Source organism: Emys orbicularis, chromosome 5, assembly GCF_028017835.1.
Source record: "Emys orbicularis isolate rEmyOrb1 chromosome 5, rEmyOrb1.hap1, whole genome shotgun sequence".
Classification (NCBI taxonomy): Eukaryota; Metazoa; Chordata; order Testudines; family Emydidae; genus Emys; species Emys orbicularis.
This window is the reverse complement of record NC_088687.1, coordinates 55461553-55488834: the sequence shown is the minus strand read 5'-3', so window position 1 is coordinate 55488834 and position 27282 is coordinate 55461553. Positions and strand designations below refer to the sequence as shown.

Sequence of the window (27282 nt, the reverse complement as noted above, 5' to 3'; positions counted from 1 at the left end):
TATCTTTGATACCATTGCATGGCAAATGTTGGCAGATGCTGCCAATATAAAGGTGATCACTGTGTGAGTGGTGGGTGAAAGTCAAATTCTGCCCTCAGATACGCTTATGTGTTTCCCATGAAGCCAGACTATGCTCTCACTTATATATGAACATAGAAATAATTACAATGGATAAGACTAGAGGTCTGTCTACTGCAGTATCCTTTCTCCAACATTGGCTAAACCCAGATGCTTCAGAGGAAATTGCAAGAACCCCAATAATGCACAATTATGAAATAACCTGCGTACAGTGGAATTGTCTTCCTAACCCCAGTTAGCAATTGGCTTAGGCCCTGACGTGTGAGAGATTTTATCTCTTATCCTAATATAACCGTGGATATTTAAGGTCCTGGATTCAGTGATATCTTGTGTCACTGAATTCCATTATGTCTGTGAGTTCCATTAATTGTGTTGTGTAAAAAGTATTTCCTTTTATCAGTTTTAAATATATCCTCTTTCCATTTCACCAGATGTCCCCTTGATCTTATATTGTGAGAGAGGGTTAATAAGAGCATTTGATTTATTTTCCCTATACTGTTCATTGTTTTATATGTCTCTCTCTCCTCTTTAACCTAAACACAGTCCTAATTTTTTCAATCTCTTTTCATCTGAAAGACTTTCCAAGCCTCTAATAATTTGTATGCCTTCTCTGTTCTGTTTGTGCAATATTTTTTGGGAGATGAGGTGAGCAAAACTGAGCACAGTATTCAAAGTGAAGAGAAACCATTTATTTATATATTTTAGTCTGAATAGTTTGTATCTTATTCTGTATACATTCAAGCATGCGCTTTTTTTTTTTTTTTTTTTTTTTTTTTTTTACTGCTGGTGTGCATTGAGCAGATATTTTCTTTGAAGTGAGCTGTAATGAGGATTTACTCTATGACAAGGTATTAGTTTGACCTAGGTTTTATCCTTAAATTAGAAACTAAGATTTTTTAAAAATTTGTTTAATTTAACTGGTTGGATTTAATGTAGTCTTCTTATAAATAATAGTTCAGCCTGCTTCCCTCACTGCTCATCTTCCACACAAGACAAACTCCCCTGTGTTTATTCATTCCTTTGCTCTGCCTGGGATCCCCCTCAGCCCAAAACTCGCTCTCTCACTAGCCAGCTCTGTATTTATACTTTCTGAGCACACATTTGGGATTTAATCCTTCCCACCCTTTATTGACAATCCATCATCTTAGCTTTCCCTATGACTCTTGCACTTCAAACATTTGCTATGACTCATAGACTTCAAAAGAGTAGTGCAAAGAGATTCATTTTCCTAACTGCTTTTACAGCATTAACAACGCTAACACTTACTTCCTTTCCCAAAAAAAAAAGCATTTCCACCAAAGCAAGAATGACATTCGCAACACTGACACTCTATCTACCCATCTCCTACCCAAATATAAAAAATTATGGCTGTTAACTCACGCGATTAACTAAAAAAAATTAATCGCAATTAAAAACAATTAATAGTGATTAATCGCACTGTTAAACAATAAAATACCAATTGAAATTTATTAAGTATTTTGGTATGTTTTCTACATTTTCAAATATATTGCCTTCAATTACAACACAGAATACAAAGTGTACAGTGCTCACTTTGTATTGTTTTTGATTACAAATATTTGCACTGTAAAAATGATAAACAAAAGAAATAGTATTTTTCATTACACCTCATACAAGTACTGTAGTGCAAACTCTTTATTGTGAAAGTACAACTTACAAATGTGGGGTTTTTGTTACATAACTGCACTCAAAAATAAAACAATGTAAAACTTTAGAGCCTACAAGTCCACTCAGTCCTACTTCTTGTTCAGCCAGTCGTTCAGACAAATAAGTTTGTTTACATTTGCAGGCAATAATGCTGCCCACTTCTTGTTTATAATATCATCTGAAAGTGAGAGCAGGCGTTCGCATAGCACTTTTATAGCCGGCTTTGCAAGATATTTACGTGCCAGATACACTAAAGATTCATATGCCTCTTCATGCTTCCGCCATCATTTCAAATGAGATGCTTCTATGCTGATGATGCTCGTTTAAAAAAATTCATTAATTAAATTTGTGACTGAACTCCCTGGGGGAGAATTGTATGTCTCTTGCTCTGTTTTACCCGCATTCTGCCATATATTTCATGTTATAACAGTCTAGGATGATGACCCAGCACATGTTGTTCATTTTAAGAACACTTTCACTGCAGATTTGACAAAAACCAAAGAAGGTACCAATGTGAAATTTCTAAAGATAGCTTCAGCATTCGACCCAAGATTTAAGAATCAGAAGTGCCTTCCAAAATCTGAGAGGGATGAGGAGTGGAGCATGCTTTCAGAAGTCTTAAAAGAGCAACACTTTGATGCGGAAACTACAGAACCCAAACCACCAAAAAAGAAAATCAACCTTCTGCTGCTGGCATCTGACTCAGATGATGAAAATGAACATTCGTCAATCCGCACTGCTTTGGATGGTTATCGAGCAAAACCTGTCATCAGCATGGACGCATGTCCTCTGGAATGGTGGTTGAAGTATCAAGGGACATATGAATCTCTCATATAAATATCTTGTGATGCCGGCTACAACAGTGCCATGCAAACGCCTGTTCTCACTTTCAGGTGACATTGTAAACAAGAAGCAGGCAGCATTATCTCCTGCAAATGTAAACAAACTTATTTGTCTGAGCGATTGGCTGAATAAGAAGTAGGACTGAGTGGACTTGTAGGCTCTAACGTTTTACATTGTTTTATTTTTGAATGCAGTTATTTTTTTTACATAATTCTACATTTGTAAATTCAACTTTCATGATAAAGAGATTGCACTACAATATTTGTACAGTAACTCCTCACTTAACGTCCTCCCGCTTAACGTTGTTTCAAAGTTACGTCGCTGCTCCATTAGGGAACATACTCGTTTAAAGTTGTGCAATGCTCCCTTATAACGTCGTTTGGCTGACTTTACAAGGGAGCATTGCACAAGTTCCTCTTCTCCGCCTCCTCCCTCCCTCCCTCCCAGCGCTTCCCCCGCTGCCAAACAGCTGTTTGGCGGCGCTTAGGACTTTCTGGGAGGGAGCGAGCGGGGAAGCTGTCCCCCCACCCCGGCAGGCAGGGCCACCCAGAACGCAGGGGCTTTAGGAGCTGCAGGGCCCTGGGCTAAGGGGGCCCCGGGGCCCTGGCCTGCAGTTCTAAAGCCCCTTTCGGAATGCGGCCCTGCGAGCACGGGCCGGAGGACTCAGGAGGAGCAGGGGCAGCTGCGCGGCCAGAGAGAAGCCGCACTTTCCCCTTCAAAGCCGACCGGAGAGAAGCGGCACTTTGAAGGGGAAAGCGCCGCTTCTCTCTGGCCGCTGGCTGCGCAGCTGCCCCGGCTCCTCCTGAGTCCTCCGGCCCGTGCTCGCAGGGCCGCATTCCGAAAGGGGCTTTAGAGCTGCAGGCCAGGGCCCTGGGGCCCCCTTAGCCCAGTGCCCTGCAGCCCCTAAAGCCCCTGTGTTCCGGGTGGCCCTGCCTGCCGGGGCGGGGAGGGGGAGCAGCTCCCAGAATCGTGGCTCACAGAATCGTGGCCATAGGGGCGGTGTTGTGCTGCGCAGAGCCACCTGCACACCCCCTGCACCAAACAGGAGCTGCCCCAGGTAAGTGCTCTGCACCTCCTGCCTACCTCAGCCCTGAGCGCCCTCCCGCACCTTAACTCCCTCCCAGACCCCATCCTGAGCGCCCTCCCACACCCTAACTCCCTCCCAGACCCTGCACCCCCAGCCCTGAGTCCCAGCGGTAAGCCAGGGGCACCTCCCCACCACACTACAGTACAGTATATAATGCCTTTTGTCTGGCCCCAAAACATTTCCTTGGAACCTAACCCCCTGCATTTACATTAAATCTTATGGGAAAATTGGATTCGTTTAACATTGTTTCACTTAAAGTTGCATTTTTCAGGAACATAACTACAACGTTAAGTGAGGAGTTACTGTAGTAGGTGAATTGAAAAATACTATATCTTTTGTTTTTTACAGTGCAAATATTTGTACTAAAAATAAATATAAGGTGAGCGCTGTGCACTTTGTATTCTGTGTTGTAATTGTAATTAATATATTTGAAAATATAGAAAACATCCAAAAATATTTAAATAAATGGTATTTTTTGTTTAACAGCGCGATTAATCGCGATTATTTTTTTTAATTGCTTGACATCCCTAATAAAAATAAATCATCCAACCTAACCCACCCCCCTGCAATAAAGCAGAGGTTTTAACCCCAAAAGGGAAGAAAGCCAAAAAGCCACTATGGACTTCACTATTGATTTTACGTGGGAGATGCTCAGATACTACAGTGGTGGGTGACAATATAAAACGCTAGGGTAAGATAAGATTCTCCTTCAACTGCTGTCTAGTAGTAAATAGTTGTGTTACCCAGAGTGTATGGCTCAGATCCTCTCGTATTGGCTGGTCCACTTAGAGGTTAATAATTGCTCATTTAGTTCAAGTGGTAGAGGTCTGTATTTGAAGGTCAAGGGTTCATATTCTACTGATGACCCTTTGGTACTGCTAATGTTGGGAGCTTGTTACATTTTCACATGATGGAATTTTCCCTCTGGTTTTCTGTTTTTAAAAATTGGTTTTCTTAATTCACAAAGGGAGAAATCATCCTTAAACAGGTGTTAGAATTAGAAACCAGGATAATTTGTCAGTTTTTGTCATGACAAGAAATATGTTCCATATTTCAGTCTTTTCACATATTTTCATTGTGTATACCTTGGACAGTTTGAAGGTTGAAAACTATGAATGGCTTTATAAGTATGGTTTCAATACAGGGTCAGAATCCTGAAAACCATTACCATCAAAATCCTAGGTATCCGGTATCTCCTCACCATATCACTTCATTCATATATTAAGCATTCATACACCTGAACTATAAATGAAATAGGTGGACATCACAGAGAGTAGGGAAAAACAGTAAAAGCCTTTTTTCCTTTTAACTTTTACCAATAATGGAAATCTGTTTCACCACAATTACTTCTTCTTCTGAATATAAAGAAATACTATAGTATCTCGGATTCCACAGGTTGGTAATTGGTAAGTTTAGTCATTTCAATGACTACTATTATTCATACTTAAGAGTAAGGACAATATACATTTTGTAGGGCTTGGTGGTTTTTTAGCTACTAAATCTTCCTTAGCCCTTTACCTAGCCCTGTTCTATTTCAAATCCCTTCCCCTTCAACACCTGTTCTGTCAAATCCTGGCCTCTTTTCAGTTTCATATTTTAATTTTAAAAGCTTAATCAGGATCTCTTTAATGATCCTACAGAAAAATGTTAAACAAAAACTGACACAGCCCAGGGCAGCGATGCAAGTAATTGATAACGGAAGGGTCAGGAATACATGTGCTTAAAAGCGCAGCCTGGTCAGTGTCACTTTCTGTAACAGCACCCCTGATTGTTGGGCCACATTCAATTTCTAATTTTACTTCAAAAAATAAACCTGAGAGTATTAGATGGTGCTTCTGTGACCTCCAAGTCAGTCTGTGCTGCCCTTCACAAAATATATTTGTATTCTAATTGTATCCTCTCCGGTCTTTTATCTATATTCAGCTACTTTGCACAGGGATCCTTTTCCTTGTCTGACACGTAACTGGTTGTAAAAAGTGGCACACAACTATTAGTACTATATACATTACGGTTAATAGCAATCAATCAGAAAACAAGACTTAAAAATGAAATATACAACAAAAAAGGAATCATAAGACACTCCAAATTGTGTTTTATGAGGCTGTTAATACACCCTTCAAATGGCTGAAGGCACAAGGCCAGAGGATTGTTGCATCAAATGTGCTGGAGTTATGTACTTATTATTGTAGCCTTCAATATTTCAAAAATGCTAAGTAATCTCAAACACTGACCAGCTGCAATCACTTGCCAGCCACAGTGTCTGAGAGAGCACGCATTGCCCTGCTAAAATCCATTAGATAGCCGCTTCATTTTTCCCAAGATGGCAGATATTTATAGACTTGCTGTGCTAATGAAGGGCTTTAAGATCTGGTTTTTAAGATGATGAAATTGTCTAAAATAGAGGCTGCAACCTCGCCTGTACTGTTTACACAGACATGTCTAATAAACATGGATTCCATGGTCCCTCCTCAGGACCCCATTGCCACTATCTGTACCAGTCTGCGAAGGTCTGGCACAAGCACCCTCTCCACAACATACACTTGGTATAAAAACTTCTCTGTGGCCTTGTCTGCATTGGGAAAATACATCATTAGACATTGTTCATTAACACGTTTTAACTATCATGTGAAACATGATTTTCTTCTTAGTGTAGATAACAACAGTCATGTTGATAAAAGCACATTAGTGAGTCATGGTTAACCTTAGGAATGGACCCTAGGATTAATCATGACCAGCTAACACATTTTTAAACATGACTTGTCCCTGCCTACACAAAGAACAAAAGCATATTTAATATCATGTTAGTTAAAATATTTTCTAACATGATATATCTTTCTGGACAGGGCCTGTGGGTCAATTCTAACAGCCTCCTCAGTGCAACTCCACCCTGGAGGTTAAATGGTGCAGAGGACCTTGTGTATGTCCTCCAGGCCAGAGTGAATTTCATTCTTAGAAATGAAGCTTATCTGAAATACTTCTAATGTTAATTTGGTATTTGGAAGTATAGGTGAACATTAATTACAGTAGTACATGTGACAGTAAAAGAAAATAGTTTTCTTTATTGGCTCCTTTTCCAGTTTGTCTGATGATCATTGACTAAACTACTTAGGATCACATGGCAGAAGCATAATGATTGAATTCCATTTGAGTTGGGTTAGTTTTAACCGGAAAAAAAAAAGAAAGTTTAGCCTCGATGTAAATTCTCTATAACTGTAAAACATGTGAGTTCATTTTATGCTATCCTTTACAGTGGATAGGAAGCACAACAGTAATAATTTCATTTGTCTGTTTTATAGATTTGCCGCAAGCTAAATGGAATCCGTTTCACTTGTTGCAAAAGTGCCAAAGACAGGACATCCATGTCAGTGACACTAGAACAGTGCTCAATCTTGAGAGATGAACATCAATTGCATAAGGACTTCTTTATCCGGGCACTGGATTGTATGAGAAGGTATATATCTGGTTTTAATTTTTGGTTGGTTTGTTTTTCTGCTACTTGTGTTGCAAACACATGCATGTACTATATCGCCTTAGTACTAGCCAGTAGTGAATGTGTTACAGGCCAAAATTTGCTTTATTGAGAAATAAGGACTGCAGGATTTGGATCTAGTTAATTAGCAGTTCATTTTTAATGCTTTTTCATAGGCTTTCATAAGACACACAATTTTAGCAACATGCCTGTACCATATAAAAAAGAAATTTTTATTTCCTCTCTTAACTTTCAAGCTGTTAAATTCTTATTAAAACATTTAAATAAAATGGAGCTAGAGAAATATTACTAAATCAGAATTAAACATTTGTTATAGTTGGTAGTTCTCATTAGCTCATGTTATCCAAGATAAAAAGGATGACCAAGCAAGTTTGGACTGGTGTTGGTTATATTTAATTAAATCATCATTATTATTTTTTTTAAAATGTTACATTGCATTGTTAAGTATAGCTATGCAACCATTAAGACAGAAGTAATTAAGAATGTGTAATTAGGAGATGTGATAGGGTTTTGAATATCTACATGTTAATCATAGGAAAGAATTTCAAGTAGATAAGTTTAGATTATAAAATGAATATGATCCTACATTGTGTTATCTGTTAGTCCTAGAAGAACTAATATTTCATAGTTAATTATTTTTATGGATACTGAATAGTATGCAAAGGATTTGTAAAATACAAACATTTTGCATCTAAGCTGTGTAAAGAATATTTAACAAAAATCCCTGCAAGACCATAAATTTCAGGGCAGCCTCCTAACAGGTAATAAATTGTATGTCCTCAACTCCAGTGCAACATATGATTAGAATTTCTTTCCTAATTTGTTTAAATTGAGTTTGTACCTAAGTTAAATGTTGTTTTAAAGTTTTAGTAGAGTAATGATCCAAACAGATATATTTCATATCCTGATGCTAGAAGTTGTGTTTATGGATTAATTTCAGAAGCAGTTAAATCTAAAGTGATCACTCTTAGGAGTGCTTTTGCAATATATCCTTCAGTAGGGATACGTTATTTAAAAAGAAACAAGTTAATTGCTAGAAAGAATGATTTAGCAAAGGACTGTGAGGATTCAGAAGTATAGCCCACTTGCAAGTTGCTCATTTACTGTGATGATGTACTAAAATACCATTTCATATATATCATTAGCTCCCCTAAATCCTTTGACCACTGCAGTGTTTCAGCTGGTGGGTGACACTTGCATGCACTATCTTTCATACCTTCATGTTTTACCACTAATGAGCAATTCCTGAGTTTTCTACATTAAACACTCTTTCTGTTGGCATTTCAACTGTTCTGTTTTTCTTTTGTAAGCTGTCAATAAATGTGAGTGTTTGAAAGCTACTATAAATGGCTGGACATAAGGATCTCAACTATATAAAATAAATTCTTATGAAGATTAAGACTCAAAGAAGGAATGGAAAAATTCAGCCATTAGAAACTCTCTAAATAGGATCTTGTATATTGTACAGACTAACTTGTTTGTACAGAAGTACTGTAGGTTTTTGCAGACTAAACACTCCTTATACTGGGACTAGTAGTGTCTAATGTCATTATAATTGAGCTGGAAAATGAAATGAGTAATGCATCAATAAGGATTTGCAGATGGTACTAAAATTGGAGTTAGATAATAGCAGAAAATTCAAATAGACCTGGAGAACATTTCGAGTACTGGGCAATTAATAAAAATATAATATTAATATAGTAAGAGGCAAAGTTAAAATGTAGGCCCAAATTCAGGAAAGCATCCCTATTCAGGAAGGGCTCTTAAACACCTGCTGAACTTTAAATGCATGCTTAAAGTTCATTTTCTTAAGTGTTTCCATGGATCTGGATGTTAGGGAAGAACACTACTAAACAATCATAAAAAATGGAAGCATGCTGAACAAATGGCACAGCAATGCAGAAGACTATTTAGGATGGTAGTGTAATGCATTGGCTTAGTATGTGTGATCATGTGTCCCCTTAGTGACTGGCACCAGTGACTATAACAGCCTACTGCTTATTGATAGCTAATGGAGTTATTCCTTTAGCTCAGGTGATAGGTTGTGCAGTTGCATCCTTCTGCTTCTAATGGTGAATGTTCTAGGTTTGCTCATCTCAGATGATCATAGTGTCATGCATCCACCATAGTTTCTTACAACATGAATATTAATTTTCAGTATGAAATATAATAAAAAGGCAAATACCATTGCACACTGTTATACAAAAGAATTGCATGTAAAAGCAAGAGCTAATAATCCCTCTCCATTCAGTGGAACCAACTGAGTTTTATTGGGTTTACATTGGTGTAAATGAGTACTGAATATGTCCCACTATTAATAAAACCTCATTTTGAAATGCTGAGGGGAATTTTGCTTTCATTTATAATGTTGTAAATATAGAAAGGAAAGCAAACCCACAATTTTCCCATGGAAGAATCTAATGGCCTTCTAACAAAAGCTCACTTATTCATTTGAGGGGACTTGGCAGCTATGCTTTTGAGGTTTGTCTAAATAAGGTTAATGGGCTTGACACTAGTGTGACACTAATGTATTTATCCTTTCTATGTGATTAGTACTGTAAGATGTTATTGTAAAAGGTTATGCTGTGCATTTCTGAATGCTTTATTCTCTAGATGCAGAAGCTTTTAAAATGGTTTCTGCATCTGAAGATAACATTTTATTTTATGAGTAGAGAGAGACACGACATCAGTGCATTTCTTAATTTATACAGTTTTGACAATTTTACTCTGATGAATCCTCAGTAGATCACTTTGTTAAGCTCCATGTCAGTCTGGCATTTTTGCGATGATTGCCATGAGACACTTGTAAAGTCTTTGAAAAGAAACAGTAGACAAGAAAAAATAGATCTTGACATAAAAAAACTAACAGGCTGTATTGAAGTTTGAAGGGCTACTTTTAAGAGTTAACAGTAGGAGATATATAATGGTGTGAAAGCATTTGATTTGTAAAAGTAAATTGAGATTTGGGAGTAGCCTTTATCAGAAACTGTGATTTTGAGGTACTAAAAGAAAACTTGGTGGCTTTAATGCTACCTTCTCGCATGCCTATACATTGGCGTGGCTGTGATTGCTATTATAGAGAGGAGGGACATGTTCATGGCCCCATCCTGGCTTTGCTCCTTTGGAAAGTTTTATGGTAATACTAGACTCTGTTAATGCTTCTGCCCACTCCATCTCCTTGCAGGGCTAAGCACAATCTGGCATCCATCAATGGCTACCTCTCATATTTAAATTATTGTTTTGTTTTTGTTTACGCTGTACGACGTTGTTCTGCAAATTTTGCAAATAGTTTTTATACTATGGATTAGTAAGAAAAATAAGAGACTTGAACTGGTACACCAGATATTTATCACTTGTAAAACCTAGTGCTTTAAAGATTGGTTTACTAACTCTCCTTTTAATTTATGAAAGATGGTGCAAATTGACTACAGGAATTCAGACTTTTGTGCTATGAATACCCAGTGCAGCTTTTTGTTGTCTTGGTGTATGTATCTCAAGCCATTAAATTGTTGCAATTTAAATGAAAATCCAAATAGGAGTGTCTGTGTATTTAATAAATACTGTTGTATATGTGATATTCTATCCCTGATTTGTGCATGTGATTCCTATTGATCTTAGTGAAAGTTGTGTGTATATTGTGGGGCAAATACAACTAGTATATTCTTCCCTGTGCATCAAGTGGTCTGATTTCACATATTACTGAAATCACACTTCTGATTTCTCAATTACCTTTTTTCAAATGATGTGACCTGGTTTTCTTATCTCCCATTCTCCAGTGGGTGGAGGTCTCCTGCCATCTTGAATTCTCCCCTTGCGGTATAGAGTTAAAGGGACAAACAGATTTAACATAATTAATTGCAGGTACCTATGATTCTTTTCATTTTCCTTGCGTGGAGCTGGACCCTGGAAAGCAGCAGAAGTTGGAAGCAGTTTTTTAGAACTGCTTTTTCTTTCTGGCCTATAAAAAGTTGCTTTTCAGTGAGTTGGTCCATATCCATTTTGAAAGTCTTGAATACTAAATAACCAGAGAATCCTTTACTTTCAGAATGTCTTCAGTAAAGCTTAGAAATAAAATATAAATGTGACAAATCCACTCACTTCAGTAAAGCCTCAGCGCTGTCAACCCCATCATCATTCTTAACAGGCAGCAGTACCTGTCAGATGTTTGAGCCAGTGAACACATTTGATTCAATGAAGGACTTGTTGTTTTCACTTGGCACCCCAACTGAGGATATTTCAAATAAATTGTCTATCTTCAAAAAGCTGATTGAAACACACAGTGCATGGTCTGAGCAACAAGGTATGGGTGTTTTATGGCCCAGTTGTGAAGCAAATGTCCCTTTTCAGAGAGCTCTTGAAGAGCATCATTGCACAGAGATCACTGACAAAATAAATTCATTAAAAATGTTTGAGTTCTGGGATAAGACTCCTTACTTATGTTTTGTAGAGGAAAAGACAGTTGCAATATCTCTTTCCTATCACCTAGATACAGGGATGGGTTAAAGCAGAATCCATAGGTCCAGACTGAGAGGGACCCTGGACCTAAAAAGGTAGCCCATGACCAGACAGCATTGTGATTGCCATGAAGATGCAGAAGCAACTACTGACAGGAGAGAGGTACTGATCACAGAACTAAAAATCAGTGGTAGCTTGCGTAGAAGTGATTATGACTTGATCACGTCTATAATGTGAAAACAAATTAAGTCCAGATCAGTTTTTTAAATATATATATATATATACTTGGTGCTTTAGAGGGGCCAGTTTCACAAAGCAGAAAACAATTGAGCCAGAAGAGCTGGAAGGAAGAATTTAATAGAAAAGCGTGAAAGATAATTGGGAATTGTTTAACAAAACTGTACTCATTTTCCAAAAAGTCACAGTCCCACGATTGTGGAAGAAGGCTGTATTGGTTAGAAAACTGACCTGGTTTAGAGGGGAAGTGAAGGCAGCTATAAAATTAGATATATTCCCCTTTACCATCCCATTACTTTCCTTTACTATCAACTTTCTCTTTCTTCTGTTCTATATAGAACATTTAAAAAATCAGAAGCTAGGAATTGTAGAAAATTGTTAAAGAAAGCAAAGGGAAACAAAGAGAAATCTATGGCCAGCAGAGCTAATAAGGAGTTTAAGTATATTAGGAAGAAAAATAATCTTAACATTGATATTAGTCCATCACTAGATGAATGGTAAAATTATCAATAATAAGTAAGAAGAAGCAAAAGTATTCAATAAATATTTCTGTTCTGAATCGGGGAGGGGAAACCGATGTTGTAGTCGTATCATATGATGGTCATATTTTCCATTTCACTAGTATATCAGAAGGATGTTAAATAGGAGCTAATAAAGTTAGACATTTTTAGTCAGTAGGTCCATATTACTTGCACCCAAGTTTTGAAAGAGCTGGCTACAGAGCTTCCTGGACCACTACTGTTGATTTCCTATAAGTCTTGGAACACTTATAGGGGAAGTTCCAGGAGACTGGAAGAAAGCTAATATTGTATGAATATATAAAAAGGGTAAACAGGATGACCTGGGTAATTATAGGCCTGTCAGTCTGACATCAATCCGAGGGAAGATAATGGAGCAGCTGATATGGAACTTTATTAATAATGAACTGAAGGAGGGTAATATAATTAATGCCAATCAACATGGATGTATGAAAAATAGATCCTGTCAATCTAACTTGATATCTAGTTTTGATGAGATTAGTAGTTTGGTTGTTAAAGGTAATAATGTTGATGTCATATACTTCAACTTCTGTAAGATATTTGATTTCATACAACACGACATTTTGATTCAAAATCTAAAAGGATATAAATTAACCTTGCATGCATTAAATGGATTAAAAGCTGCCTGATAGGTCTCGCAATGTAATTGTCAGATACGTTCTAGGTATTTTTTGGCGAAGTTCTATGGGCTGTTTTGTGAGGAGGGCCAGCTAGATGGTCACAATGGCCCCTTCTGGGCTTGGAATTTGTCACCTAGGACTGGAATTGTGCAGCTGCTTCTTGGCCCTATCACCATCTCACATTTCTGGACCTGCCTGTTCTCACCTTGTTGGCAGCTGCTGCACTGTGCAATTGATGGCTGACTGCACAAAGAGGAAGCAGTTTTACTCTGGTATTCCTCTCTCTGCCCAGACCAGTGAAGCCTCCCACACACTTCTATTATGAGTCCTAGTTCAAGGCTTATAAATGTATACTAAACCTACTGGAATAGCCTGTAATCTGGACAGGCCATGGGTATTCTCTAGAATCATAACGTTTTTGTAATCCGAGAGTGGGAATGTGAGGAGGAGAGAGAAGTGAACATAGGCACATTCGTGTGCTGAAAGGGACCTCAATACTGAGCAACAGCAAGGACCATTTTTATGTATTAATTGTGGTAGACATCTACTTTATTTTTTAACAAGAAGTTATTATTTCTGTAGCAGCAACTATGTGCATGGTGCCTTTCAGACAAGAGGAAAACCAAAGTATGAGACAGGGGAATAGGATGTAATGAAGAGCAGTGTGATTGACCAGTGTAGCATACATCTTGTTAGCTTTCATTACTTTTATTTGGATTTTTTAAACGTCTTTGTTTATACGCCATATGGAGGACTAGGATTTTATAGATCTTTTGGAAAGAGTTCATCTAAAGGAATGGCTTGAATAAGTAAATGGTTGAGATGTAGTGAACCAGTTCAGGAAGGGGGTTTCCAGCACAGGCAACAGTATGCTAGAAGATATGAAGGACAATAGTGATTTTTTAAAAACTAGATCTGGTTGTATGTTTTCCAAGGCAAAAATTTGTTTTCCCCCACATGAGGGGAAAAAAAGAAGTCAGGGGAAAAATGTGGAACAAATAGTATGTGATGGTATAATTAAAGACCATATCATAAGAATGACCATATGGGTCAGACCAATGGTCCACCTAGCCCAGTATCTTGTCTTCCAGCAGTGACTGATGCCAGATGCTTTAGAGACAATGAACAGAATAGGGCAGTTAAGTGATCCATCCCCTATCATCCAGGCCCAGCTTCTGGCAGTCCTTCCAAGCATAGGGTTGCATAGCTGAATAGCCATTGACGGATGTATCCTCCATTAATTTATCAAATTATTTTTTTTAATCCAGTTATACTTTTGGCCTTCACAACATCCCCTGGCAATGAGTTCTACAGGCTGACTGTGAGTTGTGTGAAGTAGTACTTCCTTATCTTTGTTTTAAACTTGCTGCCTCTTAATTCCTTTGGGTGACCCCTGGTTCTTGTGTTATGTGAAGAGGTAAATAACACTTCCTTATACACTTTTCCCACACCATTCATGATTTTATAGATCTCTATCATATCCCCCCTTAGTTGTCTCTTTTTTAAGCTGAACAGTCTTTTTAATCTCTCCTCATATGGAAGTTGTTCCATACCCCTAATCATTTTTGTTGCCCTTCTCTGTACTTTTCCCAATTCTAATATATATTTTTTTGAGATAGGGCAACCATAATTGCATGCAGTATTCAAGGGGTGGGTGTACCTTAGTGGCATTAAGATATTTTCTGTCATATTTTCTATCACTTTCCTAGTGATTCCTAACATTCTGATAGCTTTTTTTGACTGCTGCTCCACACTGAGCAGATGTTTTCAGAGAACTATTCACAGTGACTGCAAGATCTCTTTCCTGAGTGGTAACAGCTACTTTAAACCCCCTCCCTCCCCATCATTTTGTATGTATAGTTGGGATTATGTTTTCCAGTGTGCAGTACTTTACATTTATCAGCACTTAATTTCTTCTGCCATTTTGTTCCCATTCACCAAATTTAGTGAGATCCCTTTGTAACTCTTCACAGTCACCTTTGGACTTAATTATCTGGAGTAATTTTGTGTCATCTGCAAGCTTTGCCATCTCACTGTTTACCCCTTTTTCCAGATCATTTATGAATATGTTGAACAGTTTCAGTACAGATCCTATGGGCACCCCGCTATTTACCTCTCTCCACTTTGAAAACTGATAATTTATTCCTACCCTCAGGTCCACATTAACACCATCAGGTCCTGTGTGGGATAGACACCCCATCACACTTCACTACAAAATCATATTTGGCCACTGTCATCTGCATTCTTTTAGGTTAACTGTGGCCATCTAGCTAAAGGGGATTCTTGCCACTTGACTAGGCAAGCTATTTGATATGCTTCCCTAAAGGAGAGCCATGCTGTTGCCAGTCAAAGTTCCACTGACATGTGTAATTTTTGTCTGCTGTGATTTTTTACTCTCCCGCAGAGATACTGACATGATAAATGTTGTTTCATCTAGCACATTAATATCCAGCAACTTGCTGGTAGATATTAGTATTGCTATATTTTGATCCAAATGAGAGAACAGGGAATTGAACTACAGTTTCCCTCTCAGTGAATTTCTAAAATACTCAGTGCATACTCTGGATAAGGTACATAATTAATTGCTTGCAAGGTGAACACTATGATCATTCAGTTTCCAGTGTGGATGCCTGCCAAATGAATTTGCCTTCTCATGCTATACTGTGCATGAGTTCAGGATCTAAAATGATTCATCACTTGCGGTAAAGTTAATTTAAATAGAGAATACTGATTAATTGGAAAGGTGTTGGAAAGTGATTACTGTATTTGCACTTTTTAAAAGTCCTTCTAATATAAATGTTCTTTATCACACTTAGTTGTACACTTCAGAGTTCACCAGCATATTACTCCTCTCCTACAGTCTTTACTTTAGCTTCCAGTAGTGTCTAGTGTTGACTTTAAGATCCTGTTCATCACCACTGTGACATTTCATCGACTGCCTCATTCATATTTTGTAGCTCAGCTTCTTAGAATCATTAGAAAGGAGTGGATTCTAGTTCCATCATTTATTCAGCATTTCTTTGATAGAGCACTCTCACTCAAAATTAGAAATGTGGTATATCTTACTCTTAAGTGTACAGTAGCATTGGTTTATTCTTCATTTTATGTTTACTTGTATTAAGCACTGTGAGGTACTGTTTCTGAGGCGCACTGCATGGCATTTTTATTATATAAGTTGTTGATCTAAAGCTAAATGTATATAGTCAGAGGCAAAGCAAACTAAAACTCTTAGCAACAGCAGCACTGTCCATCATGAAATTCAGATAGAAAGCAAGAAACAAAACAAGGCTGGAATCTACAGGTGCAGATTTACTGTTACTGGAAATATTTGTAATAGCAATTGCCCAGTTTAAAATGTCATGATTTCATTCTCTGCATGAAATTATCTACCTTTAAATACTATATTATTTTCAATATTATTTTTGCATGGGCAGGAGTGTCTAGTAAATGTCTTCCTGTAGTTCTGGACACTTGCAAATTGTTGACAAATTGGAGGGAATTCAGAAACAGCAACTAACATGAAGAAGTGTCTGGGAGGCTTGACTTGTGGAAGAAGATGACGTGATGTTGTAGTGTCTTGATAAATTAAACAGTAAATAACTCACCAGGACCAGATGGGATTAATCCAAGTTCTGAAGAAAGTCATATATGAAATTTTAGAACTAATAACTGTGGTATGTAACCTATCATTTAAATCAGCTGCTGTACCAGATTATGGAGGATAGCTAATGTGATGCCAATTTTTAAAAAAGGCTCCAGAGGCGATGCTGGCAATTACAAGCTGTAAACCTAACTTCAGTACCAGGCAAATTGGTTGAAACTGTAGTAATAACAGAATTCTCAGACACACAGATGAACGCGATTTGTTGGGGAAGAGTTAACACAGCTTTTCTAAAGGGAAGTCACGCCTCACCAATCTATTAGAATTCTTTGAGGGGTTCAAAAAACATGTGGACAAAGGTGATGCAGTGGATACAGTGTACTTAGACTTTCAGAAAGCCTTTGACAAGGCCCCTCACCAAAGGCTCTAAAGGAAAGTAAGCAATCATGGAATAAGAGGGAAGGTTCTCTCATGGGTCAGTAACTGGTTAAAAGATAGGAAACAAAGGGTAGGAATAAATGGTCAGTTTTCAGAATGGAGAGAGAAGTAAATAGTGCCCCTTGGGTCTATACTGGGAATGTACTATTTACCATATTTATAAATGATCTGGAAAAGGGGGTAAACAGTGAAGTGGCAAAATTTGCAGACAACACAAAATTACTCACGATAGTTAAGTCCAAAGCAGACTGCAAAGAGTTACAAAGGGATCTCACAAAACCGGGTGACTGGGCAACCAAATGGCAGATGAAATTCAATGTTGATAAATGCAAAGTAACGCACATTGGAAAACATAATCCCAACTATACATACAAAATGATGGAGTCTAAATTAGCCTTTGATAGTCAAGAAAGAGATCTTGGAGTCATCGGGGAGAGTTCTCTGAAAACATCCACTCAATGTGCAGCAGGAGTCAAAAAAGCTAACAGAACATTAGGAACCATTAGGAAAGGGATATATAATAAGATAGAAAATATCGTAATGCCTCTATATAAATCCATGGTACACCAACATCTTGAATACTGTGTGAAGATCTGGTCATCCCATCTCAAACAAGATATGTTAGAATTGGAACAGGTACAGAAAAGGGCATCAAAAATGATTAGGGGTATGGAACAGCTTTTGTATGAGGAGAAATTAAAAAGACTGGGACTTCTCAGCTTGGAAAAGAGACCACTGAGAAAGGATGTGATAGAGAGAGATAAAATCTTGACTGAAGTGGAGAAAGTGAATAAGGAAATGTAATTTACTCCTACACATAACACAATGTAATTTACTCCTACACATAACACAAGAACAAGAGGTCACCCAATGAAATTAATAGGCAACAGGTTTAAAACAAACAAAAGGAAGTACTTCTTCATACAACGTACAGGCAACTTGTGGAACTCATTGCCAGGGGCTGTTGTGAAGGCCAAAACTATAACAGGGTTAAAAAAAACTTAGGTAAGTTAATGGAGAATAGGTCCATCAATGGCTATTAGCCAGGATAGTCAGGAATGCAACTCCATGTTCTGGGTGTCCCTAACCTCTGTTTGCCAAAATATGGGAGTGGATGACAGGGTATGGATCACTCAATGATTGCCTGTTCTGTTCATTCCCTCTGAAGCACCCAGCATTGGCCACTGTCAGAAGACAGATAGTAGGCTAGATGGCCATTGGTCTGACCCAGTATGGCCATTCTTATGTTCTTTTATTTGAGGTTGAGAAGGAATTTTTCCCTGGGTCAGATTGGCAGAGACCCTGAGGGTTTTTTGCATTCTTCTGCAGCAGGGGCACGACTCACTCAGATTTAAACTAGTGTAAATGGTGGATTCTCTGTAACTAGAAGCCTTTAAACTATGATTTGAGGACTTCAGTAACTCAGCCAGAGGTTATGAGTCTATTACAGGAGTGGGTTGTGTGGCCTGCAATGTGCAGAACGTCAGACTAGATAATCATGATGGTCCCTTGGGGTTGCTTCTGCTTTGAGCAGGGGTTTGGACTAGATGACCTCCTCAGGTCTCTTCCAACCCTAATCTTCTATGATTCTATGAACTCTCTTTGGCTGCATGTGGGCAGCCTAGAGCTTGGGGAAACTTTGTAAACTTTCTTTTTTCCTTTCATTTCAGGCTTCCTTAATCTTCCCCTGTTTTTCTAACTCAAATTTATTGTCCATCCGGTGTCCCTGCTCCAGCCTCTTCTTGTCCATACAGGGCCTCCAATCAAACAATCTTCTTGCTCTACCTGTCTAGCACCTTCCTGCTCCAGCCTTCTTCCCCATGCAGAGTCCTTACTCCAGGATTCCCCATTCTGGCTCTCTGGCTCCCACCCCAATCCCTCCATACCATGTCCCAATTCTGACCTCTCCAACCCCTTCCTCCCCTGAAATACCTCACTGCTATCTCATTCAATGGCTTGATCATGATTGTCTGTGATGGCTCTTGGTGATTCCTTCAGCAATGACAGCTCCCTTGCTAGCTGCTCCAGAAGCTGTAGGTCCCTGGGCAGTGTCTCCTGAGTGCACTCCCACCAGAGTGGCAGTGATGGCTCTGGCAGCAGCTCTTGCCTCCCACCATAGTAGCTTCACCTCCAGAAGCAGCGGGTTCCTCAATGGTTCCTGATTGCTCCCTGTGGGAGCAATCTCTTGCTGCTGATGGCACTTGGATGGCAGATGCAATGCCTATTATGCTGCAGTAGCCATCCTGCTTTCAGACATCTTGGCTGTGGCTGCACACAAGAAAGCAGAGCCAACAGCAATACACTGCTGCCCAGCTCTCTGGACCACCTGGAAGGGCTCAGGAAATAAGTTTGGGAGCCCACCCCTTTAATAATGTACATTTTATATTATATCCTGTACCCCAGGAAGTATGAGGTGATAAGGAAATTACAATAAGAAGTTTGAAATCCTCCAAAAATTGATTGCCAAGTCCATTTTGCTAAATCTTTGTGTATCAATTTAAATGGTTTCTTCTTGTCCAGTACTTACTGTGTGACCAATGGTGGTTAAAACCTTCCTAATCTGCAGTTTTCCTCTTTTTTCCTCTATAAAAGGCATCTTCCTCCCCTCCTTAAGTATTACAGAGATCAATAACTTGGATATAATGCAAGAACACCAAGCCAGGCTTGCCGTACTGAGCCCTGGTCTATTCTGCAAACTTATGTCGGTATAACTGTGTCGCTCAAGGGTATGGAAAATCCACACCCCTGAGCAACGTAGTTAGACCAATCTAACCCACGGTGTAGACAGTGCTATGTTGACGGGAGGGCTTCTCCCATCAGCATAGCTACCACCTCTCAGGAAGTGGAGTACCTACGCTGACAGGAGAAGCTCTCCCGTTGGCATTAGTAGCATCTTCACTAAGTGCTACAGCTGCACTACTGCACCACTGTAAGTGTAGACAAGAACTCATGAGCTATCCGACTGAAGTACAATTAGGCCAGATTCTGATCTTTTATTATTATTTATTGTATTTTTCAAAAATCACATTTGCAACAATCCAAAAACGTTGGCTGAACTTTATTAAAATCCTCTGGTAGCTCATTCATAACTGCTGATAATGGCCTACCTACAGAATACAAAATAGTGTCATCAATATAAAGATGAACTCAGGAGCTTGCAGCTGCCTGTACTATATTGTTGCTGTTAAGAGAATGAGGGAATCTAAAATAGACTCCTGGGGGACTCCTTTAGTAATAGACTTTATCTGACAAATAAAAATCATCCTATTTATCACTCTTTATTTCAGCTCTGGTACCAACCCAAAGAGTCAGAGCTAACATTATTTTTTTTCAGGTCCATTTAATAAAATGGCCCATCACATTGAATGCTTTGGAAAAATCAATAATAATGGCTGAACTTCTTGTCCCTTATCAAAAGCATAAATAATATTGTTGGTTGTTTTTGTAATAACCAACATAGTGCCACAATGAGTTGAAAACTCCAAACAATTAACAGAGATAATTTCATCTCTCTCTAAATAATGCATGAATTGATTGTTAATCATTCTAGAATATTAGAACAGGCTGATTAGATACATTTTGGTTTATAGAATATGGTTATTTTCATGATCATTTCAAAAAATTAAAATACTTTATAATTATAATACTGCATTGTGTGCTCATTGCATTACTTTGTATTGTGATATGTTGTTGTTGGGGGAGATTTTCAGAAAGCATCAGTGGAGACTTTCTGTGGGAATTGGGCACGTAATTGCCCTTTGTGCCTTTGAAGATCTTTGAAGTTTCTTTCTGGTACCACCCACAGTATGCTAGATGCTTTCTGAACATAAAAATAAGACACAGTAACTGGAATGAAGCTGTTATGATCTAAAATCTGTAACCCATTGTGCACGTTTTTCCTACCATAGTGTGCATTCTGGAGGAGACTGGAGGTTTCCTAATCTTTCATCTTTAATATTTTACACTTTATTCTCCAGCTTCCCATCTACCTAGCAATTGCAATGTAGTGTACTTCCCTTAGGCAGGGAGATAGGCTAAGTGTCTATTATTTATTATTTGTTTTAGTGTAGCACTAGGAGACTTCAGCCAGGATTGGGCCCCACTCTGGTAAACACTGTAAAACACACAGTAAGAACATTCCTTGTCTCCAGAGCTTATGATAGAAATAGACGAGACAAAAAGTGGAGAATTGAGAGTGTGTGATTTACTCATAATCACACAGAAAGTGTGTGACTGAGCCAGGAACTGAATCTAGATCTCCTGAATCAAAGTTCTATGCCTTAATTATATGACCATCCTTCCTATCTGGTCTATCTCCAGAGGGTGGGAAGGAATTGCTGCTATCCTTGGATGCTCAACAGATGCCTTGGAAAGGCCCAGCCTCTTACTGACCTGCAGTATTTTACGTATACATAATCCTTTGATTATACTATTTGGGATCGTGGGATGATGGCTGCACTGTTTAAGCCCTCATGCCTCCTGCGCATTGCATAGCTGGCGGAGTATGGTAGACTGGCAAGGATGGTTAGCCAGTCCTTCAACGTAATGCTATTTAGAGTGCTAGTTTGGAATCCTGCCTTGTTGCTGCCCTGGGGAGGAAGTGACTCACTGTACTTTCTTTCTGAAAGGAATCTTTCTCTATAGGAATTTGCTCTTAGAATGACTCCGCAAATTTGTAAAAAAAAAAAAAAAAAAATCAAATATAAAATGACACGTCTCTTATACAGATTAACACAGTATGCCACAGGCAGAAGTTACATAGTAACATCTTGAAAAATCAGTTAGAATGTGTGGGACTCCACTATTTATTTTTAAAATAGCTTATTTTCCCCACAAAAAATATCATCAATTCATAGCAACTATCCTTTGACCATAGCAATTATTAATGGCCCTTGGAGCTGCTGCCTGAAGTCTCTTACTAGTGGGAAGGCATTTATCTTAACTTCGTACATTCAGTGAATTAGCTTTTGTTCTACTTCCCTCTGTTGCTGCACTCTGTGAGGAATTATCTTGTATTGTCATTGCAGCTTGGTTGGTATTCTCGTCTCAGAGTGAAAATTATATTGCTTCATCAAGCCCTTCACTAGAATATGACTTGATGTTGGCACTGCAGTACAGTACTATGGCAGAGAGGATACTGCACTAAGCAAGAGTATTATCTTTTCTGGGTAGCTGTAGGTGCAGCCATATTAGATTAAAAAAATTACCAGAGGGATTTTTTCAGGTTTCACCAGGAATGAAATCACAATTATGGTGGCATATGCATGAGGTAAGGCGGGTGTACAGTAAGGTTCAATCTTCTAAATATTTTAGTTCCTGCAGTATAGTCACAGATCCACACAGAAATAAACATCTAATCCAAAGAAAATGTCTTCATTTCAGCTACTAAAAAAGATAAATTAATTTATTGGTTTCCCTGTTTTATTATAGGATATCATGGAATGAACTTCCAAAAATTGCTGGCTAATTTTTAACCCATAAAATGTGTACATATGCACATACAAGCAGCAGTGCGTGGAGAACATGTATTTGAATATTATTCCTGAGGGAATTCTGTGCCAAAAAAAATAAAATTTCTGCATCAAAAAATTAAAAATTCTGCCACAATATTTTAAAATTCTGCAAAATTCTGCAAGTTTCATTTGTCAATAAATAAATGTAGGGGCTCCAGCATGGCAGTGGGAACACAGGCCATTGGCTGCACAAAGGTGGGAGATCACCCTGCAGCCCCCCCCACCCGTGGGAAATGGACTCAGCGGTAAGGCTGCACCTGACCCTGACACAGCACAAGGGCTGGCCCTACCCCAGAAATACCCTGAGGCCCTGCCCCTCTGTGCTAGGTGTACCAGGTGTGGGGCAGGCTGGCTCAACCAGGCAGGATCCAAATGTGAAGGGGCTCAGTATGGGGGGGATCCAGGTGTGGGGGTGAGAGGGTTCTGTGTGGGACAATCTGGGTGCAGGCAGCTTAGTGTGGGGTCTAGATGTGGGGGGATCTGGATGCACAGAGGCTTGTTGGGGGGGGTTCTAGGTGCAGGGGCAATGGGACTCTACAGGGGCTTCCAGATGAAGGAGGTTGGGGCTCAGTGGGGGGTCTGGGTGTGGGGGTCTCAGCGGGAGGATCTGGATGCTGGGGGAGTGGGGTTTGAGGGGTGGGTCTCTGGCTGTAGCTTGTTGGGGGTCAGTGGGGTGAGGGTCTGGATGAGGGGGCTCTGGGAGGTGCAGAGGCGTGGGGCTCATCATGGTGGGGGTTTGAGTGCAGGGAGTGTAGAGGTGGGAGTCTGGAGGCAGGGAGGCTCCAGATGCAGGGGTTGAGGTTCAGTGGGGTGGGGCTCGGGTATGGAGGGCTGGGTGTGTGTGTCTGGGTATACAGGGTGAGGTTTGGCGGGGGGGGGGTCCAGGTATGGGAAGTCCAGATGCACAGGGGTTGGGCAGATGGGGGAGCAGCTCCTTGTACAGTGACCCCTCCCCCTGTGGCTGAGTAGTGATAGGGGCAGAAAGCAGAGGAGGATGCTGAGCTTCCTGCAGCCGGGGGGAGGTTTCTGATGGTGGGTCTGACACAGCCCCATCTGCTCCTTGCAGGGGAAGAGGAAGCCCCATCCTCTCCCACCTCCAGCTCAGCCGGGACTAGCAGCTGATCCTAGTGCAAGAAAGGAGCCACCGGCTGGGGTGTCCCCAGCCCTGCAGTGATTTAGCTCTCTGCCGACTACTCCGGGTGCCTGAAACGATGTGCCTGCGCTGCTAGGGAGTGGTGCATGACCGCTCTTGCAGCTTCCCTTTGCTTCCCTGTCAGAAAGTTATTTTTCTTCAGGGAAGCAAAGAAATCTGTGGGGGACATGAATTCTGCACATGTGCAGTGGCGCAAAATTCCCCCAGGAGTAAAATTGAATATGCAGCTTGTACAAGGATGCCAACATGATGGTGTGCCTTTATTATTACATCATTTATTAAGCACCTACCTCTGTGAAATCTGCTTGTGTTACATGCCTTAATTGGAGAGATTTAAGATCTCACTAAAAATCCAGACACCGCTCTCTCTTGCTGCTAATAGCTTTACCAGTCCGCAGGTGAAATTACCTGTTTGAACATGCAGATTTTGTTGGTCAGTTTAGAAACCATTGTTTGAAAATTCAGCCTCTTTTTACATGTTGTAGTGTGACAAAGGATTATTTCAAATTAGGGAGGTCATCGGAACAGGAATACACTAGCATCTAATGCTCTAACTCACACTGGAACCTGGGCCAACCAGCCAACTGAACCAAGGGACCATATGTGGCTTCTTAAAGGTTGGCCCTCACTCTCTTAAGTCAAGATTTCAAACGTAGGAGGGAATCTAGCCCTTCATATTGCTGCAAACAGTCTGTCCCAACCTGCTCTACAAACACAGTCCATATACTTCGTTTAATTAAAACTAATTGCCTTTCTTTTGGTTTGGCATTATTAACCAATGAGCTAAAAAAGATCAAATCAAACCTTCTTCCCAAGCTTGGCTGCTCCTAGGATTCTTCCCTAAGGACTGCTCAGCCCACACCCTCGATCCTCTCATCAAATAACCACTGCCACCTCACTTACATCCAGTTTTCAGAACTCAGTTGACCTTTTCCAAGCAGGTTCAACACCTTCTAGCTTGGTGGAGTGTTGTACGCAAACGCCAGCCTGTTATCGTTGTAGTATAAAATGTATTAAGTGTCCAACTTCTTTTCTACATCAATACATGATTGAAGCTCATTGTTATCTCAGTACCTACTTTTGAAGCTTCTGCTCAAAACACAGATGCTATAACTAATGGAACTAAATGAACCTCCTCTGTATTGTAATCCTTAAATGGAGAAATGTTTTTTATTATAAAGTTTATTAAATGAAATGCATACTATGGTGGAGAAAGAGAGTCAAATGATCATTTATGGCAAAAATAAAAACTTTAAGCTTCCCTTATACTCCGCTGGGCATGGAATGCCAAAAGAGAAGTAGAAAGGCATTTAGTCTTGTTGCAAGGTTTAATGTACTGTACCGTATTATAACAGTCCAAATCACAGGTTTAACTGACTATTGCTTGCTCCTTAATTCTTCTTTTCCCCTTTAGTTTTTATTGCAGAGAGGGATCAAATTAGCCCTTTTAAAATATATGCTGGTGATTCATTAGTTAAGCAAGCTTGAAAGGCTGTGCTATTACCTATCCTGTTTTACAATATTTATTGTGCTAGAAAGGATTTTTAATGCATGCTTGACTGGGGCAAGTAGAGCATTGCAGCTTAATTCTGATGAGGTAATAAAAACAGATGAAGAAGGTAAGATGAAACATATGCTCCAGTAATTGGCAGAAATGTGTGATTCAAATAATAGACACACACAAATAATCAAATGCACATTCAGTAGACTAGAGCTTGTAAATTACACTGCCCTGTGCCAGCAATGCCATGCTCTTTAGAGGAAAGCCCATCTTGTGAAAAACAGTGGTGCCTGGGAGGAGAGACCCTCCTGTCCAGAGTAGATGGGGATTCTGTCTGTCTCCTTTTTGTCCAATGAGCTGGCCTGTTCTAGCCCTCTGTACCATTGTGGCACTCCATAATGCTGCAAACTGCTCCCCTGCCGCGCCGCTGGGGACCTCTGGCTGAATTTACGCTAGCATAAACTACTAATAAATACAGTCCAGTAGCTTTGGCTCTTTGTCACGTGCGATCCAAAAGGAGATTTCTCAGCCTTTTGGCAAAGCTCATGTAGTATCTGCTAAGTTGATTTTTGCTACCTGGGAACTATATTTTGCACTGGCAAGAGGATGATCTAATAGGTCTTAACTGCCTCTAATATCTTACTGATGAAATTAGTGGTATACACTTTACCTCCCACTTACCCGCTATTGTAAAGGGGCAGATATTAGATAGCCTCCATTGAAGCATATAATAAAAAGCCAACTTATTTTCCTTATTTAGAATTCACTCTCTTTATTACTTCAAAATCTTGTATGAAGATTTATTTTAATGATAGCCCCTCAGTGAAATCTCACAATATTGTGGTACACTTAAGATCACAGAACCTTATTTATTCCCTGGTCAACAAAAACAGTTGCTCTAGTTGCTTCCTCTTATTTCTGTGGAAAAATATGTAGACCACAGTGTGCTACCTATGTGTAAAGGTCACATTTAATGGTTACCACAGTATAAGTACTCATACTTAAAAGGCCCCCTTGTTGAGATAGCTATTGCAAATTATATAATCTCTGTATATGTGTATATTTATAGAATGGGTAATTTTAAAACTTTGACAACCTTTCTTGAGATAAACAGATGCTACTTCAGTATTTGCAATACTAAACTTTTTATATAACTTTAATGTATTATAAGCGATATCTTGAATGCTGAAAATTCTGAGGAAAAGTCCCCTTTTCAGGTTTTAAGACTTCTCGTTCTTTTGGTATTTCTGTTAGTGAAAGATACAATGGTGTCTTAATAAGATGCAATTTTCCTGATATTTTCTGGTAGGAAATCCAGTCTCACAGTGGAGAGAGAAAGTGCAGCCAATCATATGAATTAAAATAAATGTTATTCTTTAGGAAAACAATTTGTGGTGGGTAATCGTTATCTTACTTCCAAGTTGGTAACTTCCTATTTCATAGTTAATAATTCTGTTTTATTAAATTCAAAAACAGGGAGCCAGATTCTCAGCTGGTACAAATGAGCATAGTTCCATTGAAGTCAATGGAGCTACCCTAATTAACACCAGCTGAGAATCTGTCTATCCTAGCAGTTATTTTAAGGTTTTTTTAAATTTTATATTGCAGACTTCATTAATGTACCATACCTGGGAAAATGTCATTTTTTTTATTTCAAGCACCAAAAAAGTCCCTTCTACATTAATTTAGGTAGCTATCTGGCAAGCAGAATAGTTGGACTGCAAATATATGCCACCAACTTTGTTTTAATTAGTACAGTCACAATACCATGTATTTGTGCCAAGAATATTGTATGTCTAATTTAGGGCATTTGCTTTGCCCATGTTGTGGAGGAGTTAAAAGATACAATTAATCTAATAATATATAAACAGTGCAAATGCCCAACTGTGCATAATGTGATAACAAGAGAAGGCTTTAGTGCCATGATACCCACAAAAAACATAGCATTAAACAAGGAGGCAAGAAAAAGTGATCTGCTCAGACTAGAACAGATGGATATACATTTTCATAGCTTATTGACCAGCAGCAGGTAACAGAGAGGGTTCTGAATTCTGACATATCT

The 27282-nt window shown here is 39.2% G+C and overlaps 1 protein-coding gene across 8 annotated transcripts in view; it reads left to right on the top strand.

Annotated features, from left to right (window-relative positions):
* The window catches only part of INPP4B (inositol polyphosphate-4-phosphatase type II B), a 305271-nt gene that overhangs the window by 260658 nt on the left and 17331 nt on the right, over window positions 1–27282 (top strand). For all 8 annotated transcript variants that reach the window (XM_065404687.1, XM_065404692.1, XM_065404693.1 and 5 more), the window contains one exon: window positions 6970–7124. In XM_065404687.1, coding sequence (XP_065260759.1) covers window positions 6970–7124 — 155 coding nt within the window. The remainder of the gene's footprint in view (window positions 1–6969; window positions 7125–27282) is intronic.